Raw genomic sequence first — 23,455 nt, 5'->3', positions numbered from 1 at the left:
CAACATCCTTTTTAAACCACTTTTCAAAGAGTCAGTCAACATCCCAGCATCCCAACCATGGTGCAGACCATAACTTCATCCTTTTCTTTACCCCCTGATGCCCATCAAAGGCAAGTTGGGTAACTTACATTACTTCATGAATTGCCTTGCCGTTACATCTAAAATCAGTGCTCACACTTCAACACGAGACTTTGTTATTTAACAACTCATCCGGTGTTTCGAAATGGCCTGATTTTAAGCTACCTCTGCAAAAGAACTGAAATTCAAATACACTCTCAAACATATACCCATTTCACTTGCTGCTGCCCAGCTGGTGAGAGCCGGCTACAACCCCATCCAGAGTGAGGGCCCGAGGCCCACTCTGCAGAGACAAGAGCCAGGAAGCAGCCCAGTCCTCACAGCTCATAAGGAGGGGCTTGTGATCATGTAAGAAATCCTGACACTGTGCTGGGGACTTGGCTCCGTGACCGACTGTGTTTGTTTTGGTTATCCATGCTGCGGCCCCCTTTCGTGGGGTGGGGTATGGGATGTAATTGAACAGAAAAGCTCAGAAGTTTATTTTCTGATGGAATGTCCTGGCTTTGCTGCACAAGAACAAAGAGGACAAGTCACTTAACCCTCTTAGATCTACTTTCCTTGTCCATTACCTAGCTGATGACCTCAGAGAGATCCTATGAGGTTAGAATGAACATGCTTTTTTTTTTTAAGATTTATTTATCTTTAGAGGGGAAGGAGAGAGGGAGAGAAACATCAGTGTATGGTTGCCTCTTGTGTGTCCACTGCTGGGAACTGGCCTGCAACCCAGGCATGTGTTCTGACTGGGAATTGAACTGCGATCCTCTGGTTCGCAGGCCTGTGCTCAATCCACTAAGCTACACCAGCCAGGGCTAAGAATGAACATGCTTTTGTAAGTAGATAGCACTATTAAAACAGAGGCACCACTAATGTGAGTCAGTCCACAAGCATCTATCAAGAACCTGTTTTGCATGAGACAATATCCATTCCTTAAAATGGCTCAGCTGGGGAAGGGAAATAAAAGATGCAAAACAATAACACAGAAGAAATCACACAGTTCATGATTAATTACTATACAAGTACAGATTCCTATGATGAGTCAGGGGGTCTGAAAAGCTCTATAAGAAGGGCCTGCAAAGACAGACAGCATCTGGCTAGGCAGGTCAGGGATATGCATGGTGAAGGCGCAGAGATTGAAGAAGCACGGGCAGAAGCCCAGCCTGCCTTTAGCGGAAGGTTGAGGGTGGAGCATGGTAGGCAGTAGGCTCACTGCCATGCAAAGCCTGCTGGGTGTGCTGCCCCTGCTGAGAAGAAGCTGGCCAGGCCCACAACCCCTTCTAAGCTGTCTCTGTGCCCCATGGCTCCACCATCCTCGTTAGTTATGGTGGATTGCCCCAGACTTTGGTTCCAAAGGAAGCCACAGATAGCCTGTGGGGGAGGCAGCTGCTGCCCATAGCACGAAAGCCAGACAGCCCAGGATAGTGACTGTTGGGCCCAATCAGACGTTCTCCCCCGAGGGAGAGACAGAAAGGTGCACCAACAACATAGAAAACTTGTTGTGCACTCTGAGTACAGTAAGAGGAAGCCTTGAGGCAGTTGAAGCTATGACCAAGCAGGAGCCTAGAGAGAACTAGGGGGAGAAAGGACAATTTCCATAAAGCAGAGACAGAGAGCAGAGCTGAGTCTCCAGCAGGGTGGAGATGATGCCTGCCATACCGAGGGGGCCACTCTGGGACTCTGGTTGCATCTGCAACAACCTCTCTGGCAGGTTTTGAACAACAGGCTGGTTTCCTGGCTTCCTTTGTCTTTGTGCACCCTTTCCTAAGCTCACTTCCTTAACCAGGGCCTGCATGAGTTCTCAATCCTGGCCACATAACAGATTCACCTGCGCAGTTTTTAAAAAACACAGATTATCAACCTCACCCCAGAGCTTGTAAATCAGGATTCCTGGGGGTGGGGCCAGAATACCTGTGGTTTCCTTAAATTGGCAGCTGATTCCAATGTTCTGCTGCCGCAGAGAACTGAATTAAGGCAAGTCTGTGAACCTCAATGATTAAGAATCAACACACAGTTTTTTCCTTACTCTTACACAAAATTACATTTATCTGGAAAAAGCAAATTTCACACCAACCTAACTAACCTTCTACTTCTGAGTTCCTATTTAATAACATGTTATTACACCCAGGATCTACGAAGCGCTTTCACAGTCACATTTTGAGGGCTTGCTGTGCGTCAGGCACCACAGCAAACTCTGTTCTACACATCGGCGCGTTCATCGTGCTAACAAACCTGCAGAGTGGACGTCAATGGCCCCCAGCTCAGAGATGAGGAAACACAAGCTGAAGCAGGTTAAAACCTGTCTGGTAAGTGCTAACACAAGGACTTAAACTCAGAACCGGCCACAGCCTCTTGGTCTTCCCATTGCGCCCTCAGGAGGTTTGTTTGATCCTCAAGATGATCCCCTGCAACGGGGCAGGGGTGATGAGGTCCCCGACTTAGAGATGAGCTGACAGGTTCTGAGAGATTATTTCACCAAACAACATCACCTGAACCCCAGCGGCCGAGCAAACAGAGCCTTTCCACAAGCCCTGGCTGTTCCGAAACGGTGTCTGGAAAGTGGGAGGTATTCCATTTTGGGGAAAGGATTATTGCACATTCATTCACTGCCCCCAGTCACTGTTGTCGGACTTAACCCAGTATGTGAACAATTGTCCTGAAAATGGACATTTTAAACATGGAAGAAGCTATCTTCTTTCCTTTGGTGTACATCAATGATTTCCCACCTTCCAAGGTATGGACCCCACTATAATGTCAAATAGTTTCACAGATCCCGAACAAAAGCAGACCAGTAAAGCACAGGGTGTTCAGCTGACAATTAGCACAGCTGCTAATTACAATGTATAGATTCACTTAAATTTTAGCCTTTTGTAATCTTTTCTCAATTACAATGATGTCTGTACACTTTTAAACAACAGCATCTTGTATTTACATTCTCTATTAAAAATGCTAAAAAAGAAAAAGCCACAGAAGAAATCATGACCGTGCCCAATGAACTAAAAAGTTTTCATGCCCACATTGTAAATAACATTCAGCCTCTTCCAGATATTTCTGAATTATAATAATATTTGTAGATTATTATAGATACTTATAGAAATGTACCCACCCAAATGCATACCAACCTTTTCCATACAGGGCACAGAAAAAAAATTTTTTATCTCACTGTGATCACAGAGTCACAGTGAAGAGTCTTACCCAGAAATGATGACAGCAAGACGAGGAGTGTATTGGCGTCTTCATCTCCAAAACACAACGAAGCATCAGTCATATTTTCACTGAAGTTCCATAACGTTTTGCAGACCAAACAGGCCAGCTGCCAATCAGTAGGACCAAAAACTCTTAGACACTCCACCAACCTGAGTTAGTAAAAGTCAAATTGACAAGGTACTAGGTCAGAATCTCTTTAACTTTTATATTTTTAGCACAATAATTATTATCAGTAATATTTAATATGTATTGTGTGTAATTTAGTGATTATTAAAATATGTTCATATCTACAAATTTAAATAGCTACCAAGTGGCAGTAATAAACCTCTGCAGGTAAGTGGTGTAGAAGGACCTGGATTCCATGAGCACAGGAACCCAGGAGAGTGAACCATTCCGAAACAGCAGGCAGCAAGATGGGAAGTCAGCGTCACCAAACTTGCTCACCAGGTAGCCCTCTGTGCTCAGGCCCCTGTGCACGGCGATTCCTCTGTGCTGGGACAGGTCAAGGATCACCTCTCCGCCATTTTCCATGGCAGTGGAATCTAAGTCCTCTCTGAGTCCTAGGTTGGCTCTTCCAGATGTTCAACACTTCTACCCGACGGAATGGCCAGAGGGGCCTAAACTCCCCGGAAAACTGTGTCCTCCAAATCCCGAGAGTCGGAACACCACACTCTGAAACTTACCTTTTAATGCCGCCTCCTTCTTTTAGGACGACACGCTTGTCTTTATCCACAGTGAGATTTAGGAGAACGCCACAGGCAGAAAAGCAAATATCCTGATGCCCAGCATCCAGCAGCGCAATCATGAACTTGTGTACTGCAGAGGGTAGAGGAAAAACACAGACCAATAAAGCTTGGGTTTTCAGCTGTACCTTATGCCCCCTTTCGTAAGGGGAAAAGGCATAGCGGAAATGGGGAGTGGCTTACAAAACGGAAGTCCCTACTGAGGGATTTAACCCATTCTTCCTAAGGCATTACCCACTGCCCAGCGGTGGGTTCCCCGGCACCCTCCACGTCCAGAACCCGCTCCCCACCCTCTAGGCCCCTGTCCCAGATATTGCTGTATCTGACCCAGAAAGCAGCTCCCTCTCCAGGGCAGTGGTGGAGTCCCTGCTCGTGGAAAGGAGGAAATCGTGGATATCCAGTAACACGGGTGATGTTCGTTTCTAGCACCCCAAGGGTCTTTCAAACTTCCAGCAGCAATTTTCTCTACATACACAGCCCCAGGGGAGGGCTCCCGCTAAGATCTGCCCTAAAGTCTTCCAGCGCCTCGGACCTCCCGGGCAGAACACCGGAAACGGGCCTGCGGGGAGGCAGGACTTCCTGGGTGGGGGCCGGCTCAGTGGGGACAGGCTCCCCGCCTCTGGGGGCCAGTTTCCCTCTCTCCTGGGAGACAGAGCTCTGTCTCGTTCTCACGTTCCGGATCGGGGGCTGGGCAGAGAATTGCGGGAGAAGGGGTAGCCCTGTGCTCCGCCTCCCCCCATTTTCCTGCACACCCGAGAGGTGGTCACCCCGTTCTGACCTTGGCCCTGTTGATGGATTCAACAGTGATCTTGGCAAAGGCTGCGTCACATGTATGTATTTTTAAGTCTAAAGAATGTGCACTAAAATGTAAAGAGTTATCTCTGCGGTAGGGAGATGATGGGCGGCGGTGTGCTGCTGCTTTGCATTTTTCTCTGTATTATGTAAAATTTTGATCGTGAATATGGATGACTAGGTATTGGTGGACAAAAAAGGGTGCTGTAATAAATCATAAATTCCTAACTGGGTGGGTCATAGTGGGTAGTCACGCCCCAGCTCTATAACTTCTTTACGAAAATAAGCCCTGCCCATTGTCCTTGTGCGTCTAGGTCAGCAGCCTCGGAGGTACCAGAAGTTATTTCCCTCAGAGGGGCAACCGTTCTTAAGAAAGCACGGAATTCTGTAACCCAGTCCCCACTTTGCTTTCTCCCACCTACATGCAATTCTTCCTACATCCCCTCCTTAATTTCAAATGCAGAAGAAAAATTGCAAAACTGATATTCTCAGGAGCATCTGAGATCTTGTTCCCCAGCACATGTCATCAGTTTGGCCCAAATAAACTCATAAACATCCTCTGCAGGTTTGGACATTTCTTAGATCAACATATTTTAGTTATTATTCTTACATGAAATATTTGAGACATATTGAGGGTGGTTAGTATCAAACTCTTGTGTACCTGCCACCCAGTTTAAGAAATCCGACATTACATATCTAATTTTATATCTGGGCATTCCTTTCCCTCCAAAGATAACTTTCTGTCTTAAATGTGGAGTTTATCAATTGCAAATACCATTTACACCTTATAACATGACTACATGAGTACATTACATAGACAGTGCCCAAGATTGTTTTGCATATTTTAAAACTTACCTTAATGGCATCATTCTGTGTATATCCCCCTACCGCTAACATTTCTGCTCCTAGATTATAAGTGTTTGAGGTTGAACCATGAACATCTAGTTCATTATTTTCATTGCTGTATGTAGAACATATCATGGCATGAATTCACCATAATGTATTTATCCTCTTGCCTGTTGATGGACTTTTAAGTTGTTTCCACTTTTTTGCTATTACAAGCAGTACAGTAAGGAACATTCTAGTACAGGAAGTAGAATGTCTCTTGAGTCTGTTCCCATGCACAGAAATGAGAGTATAGATAATTTGTTTCTCCTCTCTCTCTCTCTGCCCCGCACCTTGGAACTCAGAAGACTGCTCACGAGGGAGTGGGAACATGGAGAACACTGCCTAGTCCATCTTGGCATCCTGTGCTGACAGCCTTACGGACCGAAGGAACAGAATGTTAGGCACTTACTCGTCCCAAAGCGGAAACAAGTGTCACATTGTCATGACCCAAGCTCCGAGACCGCTTCGTGTTTATTGGCAAGAAGTGCATGTTTATGAGTGTAAGTGTCATTCACTCACCATTCTTCTGCACAATGAAATCACAGATGTCATGGTCCTGGGAGAGATTTCCAAAAACACGCACAGCCTCCAGGATTCCATCCGTGTTATTACTCAGGAGAAGCTTTAAAAGCACTGAGTTGGGTGACCAGAGGGGCAGAAAATCAGTGAACTGAAGCTTTGATTTTAAGGTTATTAGAAACCAATACCATCAACTCAATAAATACTGATACTGCTAATTCAAAAATTAAAAATGATAATACAATACAAACTTCAGGGGACCTTAGCAAGAACTAAGAAGCTAAGCTTTCCCCATATTCTAATTTTTCAGAATCAAGTCAGGCTCTTAGATATTTGTTTCAGGAAATCAGAAAATATAAATGCTTCTAGTACTATGTTCAGTTAATAAAACCAAAACCTTAACTGGACATGCATCTACCCAAACCCAACTCTGAACCTTACATTCAGCAATATGTAGCTTTTTGTTTTGAATTACGGAATTCTTCACTTGGTAGTAAGATAAGTTGTTGATTGTTACTGTCGTATTGATCACCAGCTCCTCACAATCATCAATTGACTTGTATTCTGAAACAAAGGAAGGGTGTCACAGACTCACAGTAGGGCCAGAAACAAGGCCATCCTAACTGCAGCAGAGATCCCAGCTGTGGCAGGGGCGAGCCGCTGTCCTGGGCAAGGTCTGGGCAAGGGCAGCACCTGCCCTTGCTGTTTGCTGCTTCATTTCCATGACTCTTCCTGTAGGGAAGTGCACCAAATGCAGGGGACCACTCCTGCCCAGGGCTTAAAAAACTCAAAGCTCCATCCTCACAGCCATGGGCTCTGGAAAAGTCGGGTTGACCTAGGCCCTGGGTCTGTAGTAAAGCAAAAGTGCTAGACACACCAGTGAGCCCACACGTCTACTCCCCTCTGGCGTGCCCGGCCCTTAAACAAGCAGCATCTGGTCACTTCCCACCTACTCTGCTACCATCTATCCCATCTTTTCACTGGTTTCTCTTCATCTACCTCTTCCTTCCTGAGTCCATCCTCAGCATGGTGAGCCTTTAAAAGTTAGTCGGACAATGTCATGGGTCTCACTTGGCCCCCTGGCTGTCCCTGGGCTGCCCTGGTCCTGACCTCTCTGGCCTCATTTGCTGCTCCAACCCTCAGGCCCCCAAGGCCAGCCAACACTGATCTTTGTACTCTTTTTGAACTTGTCAGCGTGATCCTTCCTGGGAATGTTTGTCCTGCTAACCCCTCTGTCTGGAATATATTCTTTTTCCAGTTATCTGCTTGGCTCGCTCCTCACGTGCTTCGAGTTGTTGCTCAAGTGACACCTTATTGGACATACATTCCTTAGTCACCCCATAAGAAGTGGCACCCATTATTCTCTTTTCCCCTTACTCCACTTCACTTTTCTCCATAGAACATTTGACCACTTGACCTGTATGTTTAATGTACGTGTGTCTTCTAGCCCTAAAAACGTGAATTCCACGAGGACTGGTGATTTGTCTGTTTTATTCATTGCTGCACTCCCAGCACCTTGAGCAGCATCTGACACAAAGAGGGTGCTCGATAAATAATTGCTGAGTGCAAGACTAGGTGAGGGAGGGAGGGAGGGAGGGAGGGAAAGAAGGAAGGAAGGAAGGAAGGAAGGAAGGAAGGAAGGAAGGAAGGAAGGAAGGAACCCTTTAGCTTACACACAAGACCCTCAGTAATTGTCCCTGCCTTCCACTCAGCCTCCAGACTTGTCTGGCCACAGTGCAGAGAAGGGCAGATGCGAGGATGCCGGTGAGGAGCGTCCTGTGGTATTCAGGTGGCAAATAATGTAGCTTAGGCTTCGGTGATGGTGGAGATGGAGCAGGTGGATGGACTGAAAAACTTTGGGGGGAGAAAAATGGACAGTATGTGGTGAAGACTGGATCAGGGGACAAGAGGGAGGAATCACCCAGCGTGATCCCTGGGTCTCTGTATTACATTATTGGATGAACAGTCATCACATTCTCTGGTTGAAGGTCACGAGAAGAGGGTCCAGTTGGGAGAAAGGTTGTGAGTTTGGTTTAGGTAGCTCGAGTTGCTTTTGAAGTGCCCGCATTTGGTGAGGAGTAAGGCAGTTGGATGCATGGTTTGGCAGTCAGAGGAAAATTCACACTGGTAACATTGAACTAGTTACGGCAAATTGAATGGGCATCTGCCTCTCACCTCTGACCCTGCCTCCCCCCCCTCGCAGCCTCCATAACTGTCCCAAGCCTGGGAGGGAGCCACCTCAGCACCTGCACACACCTTGGGCCCTTGCTTGGTTAAGGAGTGCCTTTCACCTCTTATATGAAAGCAAACATCCTCAGGGAATAAGAGAGGGGCTGTGTGCTGAGCAGGAGGACTGTGCTAGCTCTTACGCTCTCTGATTTCATTCTCTCTCCTTTTGGCTTTCTTCTCATTAAAGTCAATGGCCTTTTTAAAGCTTACTCTATTACAAAGGAAAATTCAGTCATTCATACGCTACAGAACATTATATTCGTTTGTTCTTTCTTTCTCCAAGTATTTGTGGAGGGTCTACCATGTACTGCCCTCCATGCTGGCCACGTGGGTGAAGGGACAACTGGCCAAAGGACTGGTGTATGTGTTAAGAGCTGAGGGAATTATTTGTCAGGCTTTGGACTTGCTTGGGACCTGACAGCCATTCCTTTTTTCCTGCTTCTCCATTTTGGAATGGGGATGGCTATCCTGGGCCTGACCCATCACTGTGTTTTGGAAGCATGGAACTTGCCTGGTTTTCGATATCTACAGCAGGAGAGAATTTTTTTTTTCTCAGGACAAATCATACCTCAAGTTACACAATAGCTGATTCAGAGGATACCGAAGTGAGATTATGGACCTTGGGTTTTAGAGTTGATGCTGGAGGGGTTAAGACTGGGGGCTGTTGAGAAGGAATGAATGTATTTTGTACATGAAAAGAACAGGAATTTGGGGGTTCTAGGGACAGAATACTAAATTGTGTCTACTCCTCCCAATACGTATACTACAGCCCTAACCTCTAATGGAATAGTATTTGGAGATAGGGGTTTTCGGAGGCAATGAAAGTTAAATAAGGTCATAAGGATAGAGACCTTATCAGCTCGGTCTGGCAGAGCCCTAAGAAGAAGCCATTCTCTCTCCCCTCCTGTACATACCGAAGGAGGCCTTGCGAGCATACAGTTGTCTGCACACTGGAAAGGGAGCTCTCTCCAGGAACCACATAGACCAGCACCCTGACCTTGGGCTTCCGGCATGCAGAACTCTGAGAAGTGAGTTCTGTTTTACACGCCAACAAGTCTGTGCTATTCTGTTATAGCAGCTTGAGCTGACTAATATAGGGGAAAAGATAAGACCTGCATGACTGGGGGCTGTAATGACAAATAATGTGACAACCTGAAAAATAAAAAGATTAAATACACTTTAATCACATGAACTAACCATGGAAAAATTTGGGTTTTTAAACTCTTTGTGGTTATGTTGGCTGATTTCTTGTAATTTATCTCTATATTTTTTCATATTGCAATATAATTCACATACCACAAAATTCACCCTCTTAAAGCACAGACTTCAATGGATTTTAGAAATAGTATTATTACTATTTTTTTCACTTTTTAGAAATCTGGATGACTTTTGAGGCAGTTCTGAGCAGAAGAGGAATGTTCTTTCACAGGGCTGAGAAGTCTCATTAAAGTGAACTGACTGTACTAATAAATCCCTCAGCACACCCAACCTCAGGACTGTCCCTGGCTGTAGGGCACAGCTGCCACCTCCGTCCACTGCAGCCCACTGGGCCGAGGGTCTTACCCAGTGTGGCGAGGAGCAGGCCCACGATGTAGGGGTTGGCAGCCATGGCTGGCCCGATGCCTGGGTGGATGGCCAAGTTGGCGAGCAGGCGGGTCAGCTTGATGAGCACGTCCTCCACCTGGGCCTGTGGCTTCTGTGCCTTGGGCTGCTCATCTCCTTCACCAGCTCGCCTCTTGGGATGCAGATCCAGTTTGTAGAACGTGCGGAATAATGACAACAGAGTGGGGATGCTCCCTTCCTCTTTGAAAAACTGTTCACGAGCCTGGTTATTTTTGGCTGTCAGGTTGCCAAGAATGAAAACAATACGAACGACTAAGTCCTGAAATACGTGAAAGACAAAGAGTTACAATTGCACAGCGGCTGGGACAAATTGTTGGAAAGAGCACAGTATTTATTCATGATTTAATTAATAGTAACATTGGAACACGTCTGGCTTCAACTAACTTGCACAGGATTTGATTCCCAAGGTTGGGGCAAACCGACAGAGGCACTAAAGCGCTTGGCAGCACTGAAAGGAGACAAACGGATCGATGCCATTGGAAGGTCTGTTAACTTCAGATCCTCCATCTGAAATTCTGGCTAGCGTTTTCCTTTTTTTTTTTTTTTTTCAGAGACCAACTAATGGAGTGGGATATCAATATTAAGAATAATGTATTACATAAATCTAAGTTTTCACGCTAACAGGTTTCTGGAGCATCTGAATCTTTTCCTGAAAGTTCATCTCATGCGGAAGCACTGTTTCTAAACATCAGGCAATAAATGATGGTTAGTCCGATTATAGTGACAGCACGCTTCTCAGCCTGGGCACTACTGATGTTAGGAGCTGGATAACTCTTTGCTGGGGGCATGGGCACCTTGCATTTAACAGCATCCTGGCCTCTTCTGCCAGATGCCAGTAGCACCTCCCCAGATGCCACAGCCAAACATGTTTAAATGACCCCTTAGGGTCAAGCCACCACCACCACCCCCCCACCACCCCCCCCCCCGTTGAGAACTACTGCCTGGTATCTGTCTGTACAGCACTTTAACGTAGAACTGTGCTTAGCTTTCTTGACCTGGGTAGTACATGCGTGACACCTTTATAACTATATGCTACCTGGTACCTATGTGTGCTATGAACTTTTCTGTATATATGATATATTTCACAACCAATAAGTAAATATTTCTAAAACCCTAAAGTGTGAACATTTCACAACCAAACCAGACACAAAAACAATTATGTTCTTAATTCAACAACAGACATGTGAGTACCATAGGCCTTACAAGCAGTGGGGGAGGAAGTCCTGGGAGGGGGGAACTTTAAAGGAAAACTTACTCCGGGCTACAACCAACACGGGTGCTAACACTTACGGTGTTTGGTGCTGTGCTATTTTACAGAAAGGAACAGGCCTGGAGAAGTGCTGGGTCCCACAGCCTGCCAGGGTGGAGTCAGGATTTGAACCTAGGATTACCTGGCCTGGAGTCCTTTCTACACCCATGCCCTACTTTCCCCAGGTTTGTCATTTAATAATCTCCTCCTTGAACTTGCCTTCTCTCAGAACAGTTACGGAATTATCTCCTTTTAAAATGCAAATATGGCACCAGGAGGGATTCCAGAAAACCTTTGTTTATCAGACTGGTCATTACCGGCAGCCTTCGGAAAGAGGGACAGAGGCAGAGGGCTGGGCTTGTTTTTCTCGAGGAGGCAGGTTCAGGTGGGATCCTGGCAGCAGGAGCAGCCCAGAGACTGTGTGTAGCAAAGAGACACGGAGATCGAGGACAAAGTGCAAGACTTTTAGATTTGCTGAGGGCTACTCTGCCAATTCCAGCTTGTTCCTGCTTGTTCTTGAAAAAAAGAGTTTTTCCTGGCCCTGGCTGCAAAGCAACGGGCTGCTGCTTGTGCAGCTGGAAACTATGTGTCAACATTAGGAAAGGACAGAGGCTGGGGGCCTGACACAGTGGCACCACCGCTGGTCTGGGACTGAGCGCAGTGGGAAGAACCCCGCTCAGCTCAGTGTGCAACCAGCTGCGGAGGCAGTCCGGTCAGGGGAGCCCCCACTGGGGTCCCCTCCATCCTGGGAGGGCTGGATGCTGGTCCTTACAGAATTCTTGAATGTGGGGGCTTTGGGGGAATACATTCTAAGGAAAGAGTGAAGATATGGAATACATAAAATGGAGTCACTTTATCTAAGATGATAAAATTATTAACATTATGAAGGTTGACTTCATTCTTGTTCTAAGTAGCCTGGGAACTTAAACTTTTAAAAACTTTTCAGTCCTGTGTCTATGTGTATGTCTGGAGAATGAATACACACACACACACACACACACACACACACATATATCTGGAGATTATATATAATCTCCAGATTATCTTCAAATATCCCCTGAAAAACACACATCTAGGCCACTGGGCATTCATCATCCAGACTGATAACCATCTGATGATAGTCATCCTGGACCAATCCTAGGGCTCAGAACGTAGGACTGATGATTCTCAAGAATGAGCTCTATATTTTGGGACACTTTCCTTCTTTGGAACACTCACAGGTTTTGCCTAGCTGTGTTCCCAGTTTGCAAACTCCAAGGCCCTTTAATAAATTTTCATCATTTACTCCTAGCCAAAGCTTTCAGATTCTTTGTTAAACAACACACACAAGCAAGTTCAAGACAAGGTGCTCTGAAGAGCCTCTAACCTACTTGAGAAGACAGGACTGAGGAAGAAGCTGGACCCCAAAGGGGATTATGACTCCCAGTTTGAGGGCCAGGCAGTCCAGTTCATGTTACTTTGCTTAGTTTCTCCGTGCCTCCACTAACTCATTGGGAAAATAATGTATTTTGAGATTGAAGCAAAACATAGAAAGCACAAATTGTAGTGAATAACCATTCAGGCATTGTTCTGAACCTTTTTCATGTACTACCAAAAAATTGTTAGTAGCATTAAACTAGGTGGGACGGGCCCAATGGTCCTAGAAGAGTTTAGACAAGAGGATACTCAGTGAGCAGTGTGTGTGTGGGCACAGCAAAGTTACCACAAATGGATTTGAGTTCAACTTCGCAAAATATGTGAAATGCACATATGTGGGGGGGGGGGGAGAGGGTTTGCAGGAGGAAAGAATACCCTTCGGCAGTTCCTTTCCTGGTGCCTGGGGTCCCCTTTTCTGTCCCTGATCACCAGAGAGTTCCCTAAAGAAGCTGAAGCCTGTGGGTCAAAAATCTAAAACAAGCACATCCAATTTCATGATAATACTTGAATTTCACTTCATGTAAAACCTGTGACTGCTCCAAGGAACTCAGGACAGCTGAGGCTCCGCCCCGGGCTCTGGAAGGAAAGCACATCTCCAGCCTGGCCGTATCCAGCAGAAAAGCAGACAGTTTTCCAAGTAGCACAGGGATATTTCTGAGAATTAGGCTCCTCAAAGGAAAATTCCATTTCATATTTGCTAAGCTGAAGAATAGAAGCTTTTTGCATAAACAGTGATATATGATTTCTGATTAAGACATTCTAAAAAAGTTCCACCCTGAAAACGAGTCCACTTGAGTTTTATGAACAATACTAGTAGTAGTAGCAACTAATGCATGGTGGCTTACGACGCGCCAAGCACTGATATATAAATTAACTGATTGGCTAAAGTGATAACTTCCAGTTCTTTAAACTGAACAAAGCTGTTCCCACTCTCTGCAGTTGGAGAGCAACTTCCTTCGTGCGCTCAACAGTAGTTATGTCGAACATTTTTTAACTCCACGCTGTTCCCTGGATTGTGCTCTTCTCCCACTTCCACAAAACACGTCAAGTGATTTTAAATGACTTCTTAAAGAATTGTAAAGAGTTGTACTCTGTTCACTAAATTACTACCAGAACTAATCAATATACCTCCTAAAATGTCTCTGCCATCTTTTGAAGAATGTTAGACTATTTTTAATCCATATATATACACACACATATATATATGTATATATTCCTTTATATATACTAAATTACAGCTGGCACTCCACATTATAGCAGCTTCAGGTGTGCAGCACAGTGCTCAGACATTTCTGAAACTTAGAAAAGTTCCCCGTGTTTGTTTTTTCTGGCACCTGAGGGCCCGTACCACCTCCACCCCTCGTTATTGACATGTCAGGAGTATTTAGACCCTGGCTGTAGGTAAAAGCAGATTTCCTTAGAGATCATCATTCTTCAAAAAACACATGACCTCTACCCACTGTCACATGTGGTCTAATCTAGTGCTGCTTTTCTTTGAACAATTTTCTCGGCCCCCTCCCACTGCTAAGATCCTTTCATTTTAACACGTCTGTGAGTCCTGACGTGGCCAAATAAATGCATCTGACGTGGGGAGGCTTTGAGGCAGGAAGAGTTAACACTGCTAGAAAGCCTCTTTCCCTGCCTTCAGAGGGGAAAAGGAGGGGGTGGTTCCTGGCAGCGTTCATGCCAACTGCAGGATGGCACGCGAGATCCACGGATGGGGATGGCAGATTGCGCCGTCTGCAGCAACAAACTTCCAGCAACTGCTATGCTCCCTGCTTCTGTCCTCTTTCTCAGGGTTGGCGAAGGTTTGCTTCCTCCCTCCCCTTCTCAAATATATTCCCCAAGAATCAAGGGAGCGCAGACAAGGCCAAAATAGAAGCAGTCCCAAGGAGGTTGGCAGGAGTGGTGTTTCCTTATTTCCAAACCAGCGCTTGTCTTGACTCATCTGCAGTCCCAGCAGTGAGGCCAAGCAGGGGGCACTGCAGGGCCCCCTCAGCTCCCTGTCAGTGGCCTCTGCACTGTGCAGACACACACTGGGACAGCATTATGGAGAGGTTACTTATTGTTCCACAGCCACAATTCATCTCAAGTCTACAGAATATCATTTAATTAAAATCCTCTAAAGATTTGAAAAATTGGACAAAGGCCAGAATCACTGATTTGCAGAGACTAATTCCACAGCAGAAAACTCTTTCAATATGCAATTCTCCTTGAGGTACAGGTTCTCTCCTTCATTCTTAGACAAAATCTGAGAACCATATATAAATCAACACTGAACTTTTATAGCATTTCTATTATATTTAACACCAAGTTGCATATTCCTACCACAGCTCAGAAACAGCAAAATGAAGGTGAATCAGGAGAGATAATGTTATTTTAAAGGCAGTCTAGCCCTGACCAGTGTAGCTCAGCTGGTTGGGCGTTGTTCCGCAGAGCGAAAGAAAGGTCACCAGTTCCATTCCCAGTCAGGGCACATGCCTACATGCCTGGGTTGCAGGCCCAGGCCCTCCCCACACCCTCCCCCCCCTCCCAGGTTGGGGTGTGTGCAGGAGGCAACCAATCAATGTTTCTCCATCGATGTTTCTCTCCCTCTCTTTCTCCCTCCCTTCCCCTCTCTCTAAGAATAAATAAATAAAATCTTTAAAAAAAAGAAGGCAGTCTAGTATAACCAGTTCCTATTGACTTTCTAATTTTGCTTTAAATGCAATCGGCCTAGCAACAGCAATGGCCAATCAGAGCCCAAACAGGTATACCTACTCTAAGAAGACTGACCTCAACCATGAGTTCCAGTTACAGCCTGTGGGACGTTCTCTTTGGTTTCACATATGTTATGCCCTAATGAGTAAGCATGTCCCTCAGTACGAATGAGCTCCTCATACTGTAGATAAAATACTTTAACTGGAACAAAACAAGGAGAACACTGCAGAGTAGAATGGTCTAGAGAAGTCCAACCTGTGGCCCACAGGCTGCATGCAGCTCAGGATAGCTATGAATGCAGCCCAGCTAAAATTGTAAACTTACTTAAAATATTATGAGTTTTTTGTGATTATATGTTGCAATTTATTTAATGTGTGGTCCCAAACAACTCTTCTTCCAGTGTGGCCCGGAGATGCCAAAAGGCTGGATAACCCTGGTCCAGCAGCAGTGGTAGGAGTTGTTAGATGTTACTTTCCATATGAGAGACTGGCCAGAAGTCAATGAAGGAGATTTCCCCCTACTCCAAGATCCGGAAACTGAGGCTTCAAGGGGCTCACTGACCCCATTAGCCCGTCTCCTCATTCCCAATGACCCTCACCTCCCAAATCTGCCAGACTCAGCCCTCGGGACACCTTTGATTCCTCCCCATCTCACTCCCCTCACCAACCAGTCACCAAGTTCCCTCCACTCTATCATTCCAAAATCTCTCCCAACTACCCCCTTCCCATGCTCGCTCTGGTTAATCTGTCCAGAGACTCTCAACAGAGACCCTCGACAGGCTCTTCCCTGTGCAATAAACATTAACACCACTTCCTGAACTAGTCTTACATCATCCCCTTGCTCAAAACATCTGCTGCATGTTAAATGTGAAACCCAGCGCCTAATGCACCATCTGGCCCCACATGACCACTTCTGCATGGCCTTACACTACTTCCCAGCCGCAGTGAATATATTCCTCCCTGACTCCTACACCCTCCCTATTGTACCTTAAAATAACTGATGTGCAAACTGTTGACCATCGGGAGGGAACCACCTCATGCTGTCACCGAAAGAACAAACTATATTTACCAGACTTCAGTTAGTAGAGAGCTACTTCTACGTAAAGGAAAACATTTTAGAAAGATATTCAAGAATGGGTTGAAATTGAAGGGGTTGTAAATGTGCTTAAAATTGGAACTTTCTCTTAACCAGAAAATTAAATTAATCACCATACCCTGTATAAAAGTTGGTTTAAAACTTACTGTACGGTCTGGATTTGAGAGCTGAATCAGAATTTGCAATTTACAAAGTTTACCCAACTTCCCACCCTCGATCGAAACCCCAATATAAATTGAGCTTATAGGGGGCTAGAAGACCAGCTAAATTTTACTAGTCAGGAAGCCAGACTGCACTACTGTAAAAGTGCTAATTAACCCCAGGGTACTGAAAGTGGGTCAACAGTTTGCATGAGTGCTGAACCACATACAAGTATCTGAGACATTGGAGACTCAAAACCCAGAGTCTAATAAAAAATCATTTAAAAACCAGAGGAGATTATGCTTGACACCTCCATCCCTCTATCCATCCTATTGGCAATTATTTACTGAGCATCCACTATATGCTTCTGAATGTGGTTATTAATCAAAGCACCAAGGCAATGCTAGAATTTCACTGTGTTCCATTCTTTAAGTCAGCAGACATAAATCAGGCATTTGGGATCTGTGCTGATTGGGGAAGAGCCAGTTCCACAAGGGCAAAGCAGCAGGAGCTGGAAAGAATGAACAAGCTGAGGGCTTATTGTGCTGCCCGCCCACCCGGTCAGGGGTGCAGACCAAGGCCAGCACTGAAAAAAAGGAGCAAGCTCAGCCAAATGCTTTCGGCACCCACTGGGAATGTGCCTGCAGAGGGGCTGGGAAGAGAGCCACAGGGCACACTCCTGCCAGGCAGGAGGCAGAGGGCGAACTGGGAGCCAAGTCGCCATATAAAGGCGCCAGGGTTAGGGGTGGAGGTGCCTCTCTAACCAATCCTCACTGGCCCCAAAGGGGATGGAGGGGAGAGAGAGGTCATGTTATCTCTGGGCAGCTGCAAGGCTGTGCTTGTGTTCGAGATGCGCAGCTAAAAAAATGGCAGATGTTTGTGTGTGTTCGGCCCACTCTGTCCAGACATTCCAGGTCTCATTTCAACACCACGGATGCCTAAGCACTCTGGATCAGATGGTGTTCACATGGTCGGGGACAGCCACTTAAAAGGAAGTCTGAATGGAATGAGAGAGGCATGACTTTCAAAGCAGTACAAGCAAGGACATGTCCAGTGATTCCCAGACAGGGTTTGTGAAGGCTCTGATTATGGTTCTACATCTGGAAGTCATATGTCAATGCCCCTCCCCCCAAATTGACCATTCCTAATAGTGGAGATGTTATTCAGACAGTTACTCAATGCATACAAATGATGAGAATATAGATAAGGGTTATTAATTTTTTGGACAATGACCTTTGCAAAGTATTGTCACTCTTAAAAGTCACATTTGAGGCCTTTTACCAGATATCCTGTTCAGTAGGTATTTACAGAAGAAATGGGAAAGACCCTTTTATGTTCTTTCAAAACACAAACCCAAACGTATTTTGCTGAGATGCTAAATGCAGCAACGCTGACGTCAGAGGCACCTCCTGAGGCAGGCTCTGCTTTGCACCCTGCTCATGCCTTCCCTACTAGGCCCATCTGTTTCACATTTGGTTTGTAACAAATGCAGTTTCCAACACAAAGTACACAATATGTGCATATTTCTTAAATGAAATGTGTCATTGAATTGAAATTTGGTCAGCATTTTTAATAGATAGTTTACTTAATGCTAAAGTTTAGTTTTCAAACTGTGTTAAGCCCACTGAAATGTGCTTCCATCTCACTTTTTGTGTGTATGGAAACTAGAGTTATTAGCCACACTGTGGATCTTGGACAAATTAACCTCATAGACATGAGCTGAAGACATTCCCCTCGTGCTCCCTGAGGAAGCCCTTTGTTAGAGCTGGGAGCAGTGCAGTCCTTTTCTCTGAGACTGTTGCAGAACCAGACACCACTGGCTCATCCCAGGACCGTCCTGTACAGACAGGGCCACACCACTGTGCACAGTGGGAGATGTAAACCTGACCATGTTTTATTTTAAATAGACTAGTGTTCCTCAGATTTACTTCTTGCATACTTACAAAGTCCAAGCTTTCTCAAAGCAGGTTATCTGCAGGGATATTTTATGATTATTTTAAAATAAAACTTGGTGGTTGTTTACCAAATGAACAACTTGTGGCTGGTCTGGCTAAGTTGAGGTTAATGAGTTCTCCCTTCAGCAGGCAGTTCTTAGGGTCCCAGAGGGGAGGCCCTGTGCTCACCCACAGGGGAAATGGAGTCAGTCAGGCTCCCTCACTAGGTGGAGAAGCAGTATTTCCATAGCCTCGAGGATGGGCCCGCATGCACAGAATCATGCTTTGTCATATAAATCTTGGCATCCTGCTGGCTTTGTGTGCATTTAGTATATAGGGAGTTGGGACTTCCCATGATGCAACACGGAGCTTGTGGTGTGTGTGGATTGCTCCACCTGTGCATAAAGGCACATCTGGCATTCACATGGCTCTGCGAATTTTCTTCCACCTGCCTGAATCCCGAGTGAACCTGCCACTCTGGCCTATGCCTGAAGCCTCATCATTACGATGGCCATCGATCTGTTATCAATGTTCTCAGTGGGTTTAGTCCCAGGACCACTTGTTCGGACAGAAGTCTGGGGGAGAAAATTTACAGACGAGTCTATGGCACCATCCCATTTTCTCTAGCTAAGAAAGCACCCCCAGCTGCTGCTGGTGCAAAGGGCAGAAGGCATGTGGTTGTCACCACTTACCAGGGAAACTTACACCAACCTTTGGCTTAGCTTAGTTGGTTTCTACTTTGTGAGATTCGCTTTCAGCCACACGCCTGTAGAGAAGGACGACCCTGTGTGGCTGCTTTGGTTAATCACTTTAAAATCTCTTGAGGTTTTGTGGAAAACCCTCTGCTATTAATATTGAAGAAAAATTGTTTTAAGGAACCACCTTAATTTATACCATAGGTTCCCAACCTATGGTATACATTCATTTGAATCCCCTGAGGAGCCTCTTAAAAAATAGGTTCTTGGGCTCCATCCCAGACCTGAATCAGAATCTTCCAGGGAGGGTCCTGAGAACCTGTAGTCTTAAAGCTCCCCAGGTGATTGCAATAATGAGTCACTGATTTAAATCAAGAATTAGAAATCTCATCACCTTAATAGCTACTGTTTTTAACGATATTACTATATAAGAATAATCTAAATCTATGATCCTTGTAAATAATTCTCATAACACAGATTATGTAGAAAATAAGTGAAAATCTCATAGACACAGATTTAAAAGACCCATTCTATATGCTGAAGTCAGACTTTACCTTGACAAAAAATAAACATGCAAAATGTCAAAATATGAGAAAATTTTTTACGTGCTTTCTTGGTTCCAAGCAAGATATCCGAATTGGTGGGCTGTGGAAGCAGCGCCACAGCTTCCCGCAAAACTCCCCACCCAGTATGTGTAAGATACTTTATTTATTACTAGAGAGGGTTTCTTTCTCTTTCTTTCTTCCTTCCTTCCTTCCTTCCTTCCTTCCTTTCTTCCTTCTTTCTTTTTTTTCTTTCTTTAAGATTTTTGTTTCTGTTCTTTGAAAATATAGTTAGCTATAAACATGCTTTAATTGAAAAATGAATCTCAGGGAAATGAAATCTCTGCCGGTTCCAAAAATGATCATCAGGCTTTTACAACAGAGACAACGCTAACTTCTCAGAACACGGATAAGGTGGAAAGACGCTTTCTGACTGTCATCCACTTGGTGATTGCTGTGTATGTTAAGAGAAAACAAAGCTTCTAAAGTCTGTGTCTACAACCCATGGTTAGTGTTGCAGAAACATTTCCTGAAGCTGGAACAAAAAGAGTTATAGGAAGTGATCATTCTATTTAAAAAGTTACTGGAGAGCTGATGTACATTTCAAAGGCCAGTTCCAAACCTCAACTGCTCAAGTAAATCTTAGGTGTAACAAAGTTTTTAACCATGGCAGATTAATGCACTCACATCAGATCAGGGCATGGAATTTCTGGAAATTACTTGTCTTTCTAGGAAAGAGAGAAAAACAAAGGACCAGGGGGAATGAAAGAATTTTAAATTGATCACTTTTGTTTTGCTCTTGTGGAAGGCAGTCCACCAATATGAAAAGTGTGGGGAAAAATTCTTTTTTCCTCCTCCAAACTAGGAAGAAAGTAAATATTTATGGAAGTACTAGAGTACTAGAAAAAATACTTTATAGTACTTTACAGATGTCAAAACATTTCACATACTTAAAATTCATTCTTTATGAATGAGCCTACTCTGTCAGGTATCATGTCAGGTTAATCAATACCGGGCTGCACCCCTGAGGAGCCCCAGGGTGGATGAGGCAGCTGGACCAGTGATAACCATTTGTAGAGTCACAAAAGAAATATGTATTTATAAAGGCCTATGGGGACTTTGGGTTAATGATTTTAGGAAGTAGTTTGAACACATAACAACTTCCTTGTAGTGTGAACAATTTCCCTGCTCTCCTAAAACAGTTTGGTTTTGAGGAAAATATAAACTATGTATCTATTTCTTTTACTAAAAAAAATCAAAGATGGTTCAATATTCTTTAGTATATATAGAAGACAGTAATTTTAGGAAAGTCAATAACATGACCCTCATACAAATATAAAATAACATATTTAAAAATTTATTTCATTAATGAAGAATCCAATACAATGATAAAGTTGGTTCCAAGAACAATCAGAAAACTGGGTGTTTACCAGCATTAAAAAGAATGTTTGGATAAGATTGATAGATGAGATACACACCTGGCTGATAGCCTACAGAAGTGATTTTCAACTGGTGGTCTGCAAGAATTTTTAAAACATATAATACACCTGACTACTTAGTCGGGGGCACTGACCTCTTTTTCCTCAGATTGTCAAATCAAAAAATGACAACAGCCAATGCAACAATAGCCTCCAGTGTGAATGAATCAAAATTATACCTATTTTTTGTCAGACTGGCAAAAATACATATTTTTGTGTGTGTCATAGAATTTTAGTAATTAGTTTATGTGTGCCATGAGATGTAAAAGGTTGAAAATTGTTGACCTACAGGGCAATAAAATCATAACTTTTGAGGCTATCTTGTCTACCAGAGAGAAACCCACAAACTAATGTGTAACTTCATAGAGTCTGGGTTCCACCGGAGCAGTAAATAGCAAGTTTAAACACAGATGCACCCTCCTAGAGAATGAAGCCCAGCCCATTAAACAGTGCCCCAGCTTGACTTTGTCAGGACACGCAGCCTCCCACACCACACCTTATTTCTAAGTTTTGGACAATATTTCTTTTCTTTTTTAAAATCCTCACCCTAGGATATATTTATTGGTTTTTTTGAGAGAGAGAGAGAGAGAAAGGGAGAGAGAGACATTGATTTGAGAGGGAAACATGATCAGTTGCCTCCCAGATCGGTAGCCTGCCCAGAGCTGGAGCCTGCAGCCTTCTGGTGCACAGGACGATGCTCCAGCCGACTGCGCCACCTGGCCAGGGCTGGAGATCACAGACACACTGCTTGGATCCCCCATGCTGGGCATATTAGCTAGGAAAGACTTTAGCTACATTAAAGTCTTTAAAATCATGTACCGACGAGGGAGGAATTGACTGGTCCTGAAAGGTTTAACAGAGAAGTGACATGAGAGGTACATCTGGAAATATAAAATGGCTTTTGAGGATGAGAAGTGACAAGAGAAATTTCATCTGAGTCCCCTAGGCCCTTCTCACTAAGGGCCTATTCATATTTAATTTTATTTCAAACTTTAAGTGCTACTTTTAACAAGCTTGGTTATGATGTTTCCCTACTAATTGCAAGCAAAGACAAAATTGCCAAAGGCAGAGGTAACAACCATGAGAAAGGGAAGAGAGGAGTGTACAAAAAGGAGACAAACATTTAAAGAACCTCATCAATAGACCCATGCTGCCAGTGTGGACAACGATCCTCCAGAGCATCAAGAGGAGGCCAAATCATTTTTAATATTTTTTGTAATACATTTATAATATGGTTGAATATGTTTTCACCACAATGATTGAAATAAGTTTGGTAATTAAGGGAGTACATTATACATGTTCTTGATGGTTCTGAATAAACAGTATATTACTATATATAATTTGCAAGGTGCACTTTATTCTTCGGACCAAAATAATTTCAATAGAAACACACAATTGTAATGTAAGTCAATAGAGAAAATATGGCTCTTAAACACCAATTTTGCCTTACAGAGAACTATTGGACCAATAGTTACCTGCAATAGATAACTAAGGCGAAAAGTAGTTCAATGGGAAGTGTGATAAAAATGTATGCCAATTACATTTGAAGTCACTTAGGCTCTGGAACCAGAAAAAGCATACCTTTACCACACTGATATCTCACATGTCTTGTCTTGGCAAGATACCGGAACTTGTGTGTGTTTATTAAACATGGCTGTCACCTAAGCTACAATCAGAGAAACAAACAGTGTCTGTTAGTGACACCATAAGGCTACTTGTCAGTACTCAGCTGATGGGTTTTCTTTCCTTTTAAAAAATTATAGGTTATGACAACTTGAAATCAAACTGTTAAAAACAAGGGCTTTCCTTCATCCACACTGGAAAATTCTAGTGCAGAGCAAAGAGGTCCTCTCCAGCTGCAGTCATTAAGCCATGCACGATCAAAATGTCAGAGCAAAAAAGAATCATAATGCTAAAATAAAATTACAATGAAAACCCACGCAGTAAATCCACAAAATAAAATTACCAAATAGAATCCACAACTAAATCATTTCTATGTAACCTAAAATAATTCTTTTAATGCTATAGTAAACTATCTTTTGTACCATTTTCATTTTTTTCCTTAAAAGAGAAAACCAGTGAGAATGCCTGAGCTCTTCATGGGGTTAGTTCACTTAGCCAAAGATTTCAGT

At 44.1% G+C, this 23,455-nt stretch overlaps 1 protein-coding gene across 3 annotated transcripts in view; it reads right to left on the bottom strand.

Annotated features, from left to right (window-relative positions):
• The window catches only part of ARMC2 (armadillo repeat containing 2), a 102,328-nt gene that overhangs the window by 4,819 nt on the left and 74,054 nt on the right, over window positions 1-23,455 (bottom strand). For all 3 annotated transcript variants that reach the window (XM_037065004.1, XM_037065006.1, XM_037065005.1), the window contains exons 13-17: window positions 10,014-10,332; window positions 6,663-6,785; window positions 6,222-6,335; window positions 3,963-4,095; window positions 3,268-3,428 (exon numbers count right to left, since the gene is read on the bottom strand). In XM_037065004.1, coding sequence (XP_036920899.1) covers window positions 3,268-3,428; window positions 3,963-4,095; window positions 6,222-6,335; window positions 6,663-6,785; window positions 10,014-10,332 — 850 coding nt within the window. The remainder of the gene's footprint in view (window positions 1-3,267; window positions 3,429-3,962; window positions 4,096-6,221; window positions 6,336-6,662; window positions 6,786-10,013; window positions 10,333-23,455) is intronic.

Source organism: Sturnira hondurensis, unplaced genomic scaffold (assembly GCF_014824575.4).
Source record: "Sturnira hondurensis isolate 20B ecotype Veracruz unplaced genomic scaffold, ASM1482457v3 Scaffold0015596, whole genome shotgun sequence".
In the NCBI taxonomy this organism is placed as follows: domain Eukaryota; kingdom Metazoa; phylum Chordata; class Mammalia; order Chiroptera; family Phyllostomidae; genus Sturnira; species Sturnira hondurensis.
Note: the sequence above shows the minus strand (reverse complement) of the source record. Positions and strands in the feature narration are given on the sequence as shown.